This window comes from Medicago sativa, chromosome 7 (assembly GCF_051527215.1).
Source record: "Medicago sativa cultivar Bolivia chromosome 7, Bolivia_mono, whole genome shotgun sequence".
Classification (NCBI taxonomy): Eukaryota; Viridiplantae; Streptophyta; class Magnoliopsida; order Fabales; family Fabaceae; genus Medicago; species Medicago sativa.
In genome coordinates this window covers 70205244-70208623 of record NC_140755.1, presented here as the reverse complement: position 1 = coordinate 70208623, position 3380 = coordinate 70205244, and the positions used below count along the sequence as shown (strand labels likewise).

Genomic DNA, 3380 nt, shown 5'->3' with positions numbered 1-3380 from the left:
TAAACTCAAAAAATACGGTGACATGACCATTCTCCATTCAATTTTTTGTCGACATTGATATATGGTATGTGAGTTTGAAACTTGTTACTTTTTTTTTTAAAAGTCTCTTTGAACTTGGCTAATGTAGATAATGTATATATTTTTTTCAAATGTTAATATATTGTTTTTAGTGTTTATATGTTTTCGAAGAAATATTTATTTATTGTAACATATATTAGCTCATAAGACCCATGTGTCGTACGGGTCGACAGTCTAGTATAATTCAACACCTTTGAAGAAAGGGTTATGTATGTTTTGAAAAATGAGGAGATAAAGGTTGTAATATCATTATATTTGAAGGGAGTGGAGAGTAAATTTTTTTAGTACAATGGAATGGAGATTGATTTATTACTCTATTAAAAATAATTTTCTTCGTCCCCATGAGTTTAGCTCACTTGGTAAGGGATAATGTATAATATATGCAGGGGCCGATGTTTGAACCCCAGACACCTCACTTATTCATATTTAAGGTGAATTCTCTGGCCGTTAGGCTACTTGACAATTTTTTTTCTTCTTTTCTCTTGTATTAATTTGAGTTTGCAACTTCATTTGCAATAATTTACTAGACCCATAGAATAAACAACAACAACAACAACAACAACAATAATAATAATAATAATAATTTTTTGAAGGTTAATAATAATAATAATAATAATAATAATAATAATAATAATAATAATAATAATAATTATTATTATTATTATTATTATTATTATTATTATTATTATTATTATTATTATTATTATTATTATTATTATTATTATGATTGACTTTCACAATTTTTTAAATATAGAATAATACATATGTTGAATATATAACATAATAAAGTAGTTGAAATAATCTCAAGTCAAGCTATTGACCATTGGTTGAAAAAACATTGTATATTTTCCTTAAAAGCTTGCATCCATTTTGACCATTGAATAAGCATTTTTCTTGCATGTTTTTATTTCTTTCCCTTGTATAGAAATTCAACGATAAATAATCTATCAATAAATACTTCTCTCTAGCAAATCATGAAACCACACAAGTTTGTTTTCAAAAGTTTCAAATCTCTTTTTGAGGCTTTCAAAAATGTCCGAGAGAATTTCCATTGGAAATGATGAGGATAGAAACCTCAAACGCAAAATGGTGGAGGAGCCAAAATTAGAGTCGAAATCAAAGAAGGAGTCAAAGACAATGACACCAACCTCTGAATCTGATGTTGAGGATTTACTAACCCTAAGACTTGGCACTCACACCAAGTCCACTTCCAAACCCTTGGAGAACGGTGGACATTCAAGTTCATTTCAAAACACTACTGATGAACCTTTACCTGAGCAGAAAGTGGTAGAGTTCTCTTGTAATTATTGTGACAAGAAATTCTCCACTTCTCAAGCTCTTGGAGGTCACCAAAATGCTCATAAGCGTGAACGTGTCTTAAAAAAAATGGAAGATAAAAGGAGAGAGGAAGAGATGGATTCAACCCTATGGTTTTCAAGCTCTATTCACTATCAAGGCCATTCATATTTCCGTAGTGCTAACTTGCACAACCCAATTGGCGTCCAATATGTGACCAATGCCTTTCCTTCTTGGCTCGGTTCACCTTATGGTGGCTATGGAGGGGTGTATATGCCAAATACACCCTTTGCAACCCGGTATGTGATGCAAATGCCAAATTCACCCCAAGCAACAACACAATTTGGGATGACTAATTTTTGGGGTGGAGGTCAAAATGCTGCATTTCCAATTCCACAAAGGTCAAACACTTTGGGTTTGGGACTTTTTCCTCAAAGAAATTTCATTGATCAACTTCGTTCTCATACTCTTCCATTATTATCTCGTGATCCTAATAGAGAAGGCATAATTCAGGCAAATCCCAATGTGTCCTCATCATCAACTCAATCAACGTAGAAGGAACCCAAGATAAAAGATATTTGGACTCAAATTTAGACATTAGCATCGTATTATTTACATACCCGTGTTTTCTATATACTAGACCATCGACCCGTGCGTGGCACGGGTCATATTAACTTTAATATATAAGAATAAAGTATATCATAAAAAAAGTTGATGTTAAATAAAAAGTACAATACAATTGTATTATTATTAAAATATGAAATCTTAAATTGTGAAATACCCTTCAGACTTCAGTGCAAAAATTTGATTGCACACGATATCTTGCAAAATTTATGTATTATGCAATATATTGTCTTAAAAAAGATTACAACATTACCTTAAAAAGTAAAGGGTACATAGACCCGTGCTCTACCCAAACTTTTCATTAGGCTTCCCTGAAAATTTGAGCAACTAACTTATTGAAACAAACTAAGAAATAATATTATGTCTAGAAAAATAAAAGTTAAAAGAAGAATAAAAAGTCATCTATCCAAAAAAATGCACCGCACCAATTTCATTCCTATCCTGTTGTTTTTTTTTGACAATATTTTCTACACTTATTTAATACGTTTACAAACAGAATACCCTAATTTCCATGCAAACTCGGCTACCCTAATTTTCATATATGAGGAAGTATTTCGCAATGTGTGATGAAACTACACGCCAATGTACTAAAAATTTCATATTTATTTTACCGAATTATTGATAGGATTAGCGAATTTTCTTTTATAATATTTTCAGATTTCATACATTTTATGAAGTGTTTTATTTTGTCTACTATGAATTATCACGTGTTATTTTTTTCACCATTACCAGTTATATATTGCATTTTATTATTCGTATGTCAATCCCTTTACTATAAACCTGTGCGGAGCACGGGTCAAAAATCTAGTTTTAGATGGAATTTGTTAGGTTAAATTGCTGCTAACCTAATGCAGCATTTTAGAGGGAAATTATTAGGTTAAGTTGCTGCAGACCAAATAAAATTAATAAATAAGAATATTTTGAGTCCCCTGTGAGCTTAACTCAGTTGGTATGGACAATGCATAATATATGCAATGTCCGGGGTTCAAACCCCAGCCACCACAAAAAATATAAATTTTTTGATATTTGCGACTCCCAAATGTAACAAACCATACTTTCTCAAAAAAAATAAAATAAACAAACTCAACAAACAATATTTATCTTTCCTTAAAAAAACAATATTTATCTTTTTCGATGACAACTTTAGTTTAACAAACATAACAAAAATTCTTATCTTATATATGTTAATAACACCAACAATATAACATGAGTCAGGATCCGTTTCCGTTGACACCTGGTGTCAACGAATTCGTTGACACAAAATCTTATCCGTCCTTTTTCTCATCTTAACGGCTGACATTTATTCACTTTAATTGTTCATGTGAAGACTCCTTAGCAAATCAAAGAAATCACGCATCTTCCTTTTCCTTAACTCACTCACG

General features: G+C 31.1%; 1 protein-coding gene across 1 annotated transcript; it reads left to right on the top strand.

Annotated features, from left to right (window-relative positions):
- The first annotated feature begins 1110 nt into the window (after nucleotides 1-1110).
- LOC146908132 (uncharacterized) lies at nucleotides 1111-1989 on the top strand. The gene has a single exon (XM_085729696.1). It carries the CDS (start codon nucleotides 1111-1113, stop codon nucleotides 1927-1929), a length of 819 nt encoding a protein of 272 aa, XP_085585822.1. The 3' UTR covers nucleotides 1930-1989.
- Nucleotides 1990-3380: the final 1391 nt, after the last annotated feature.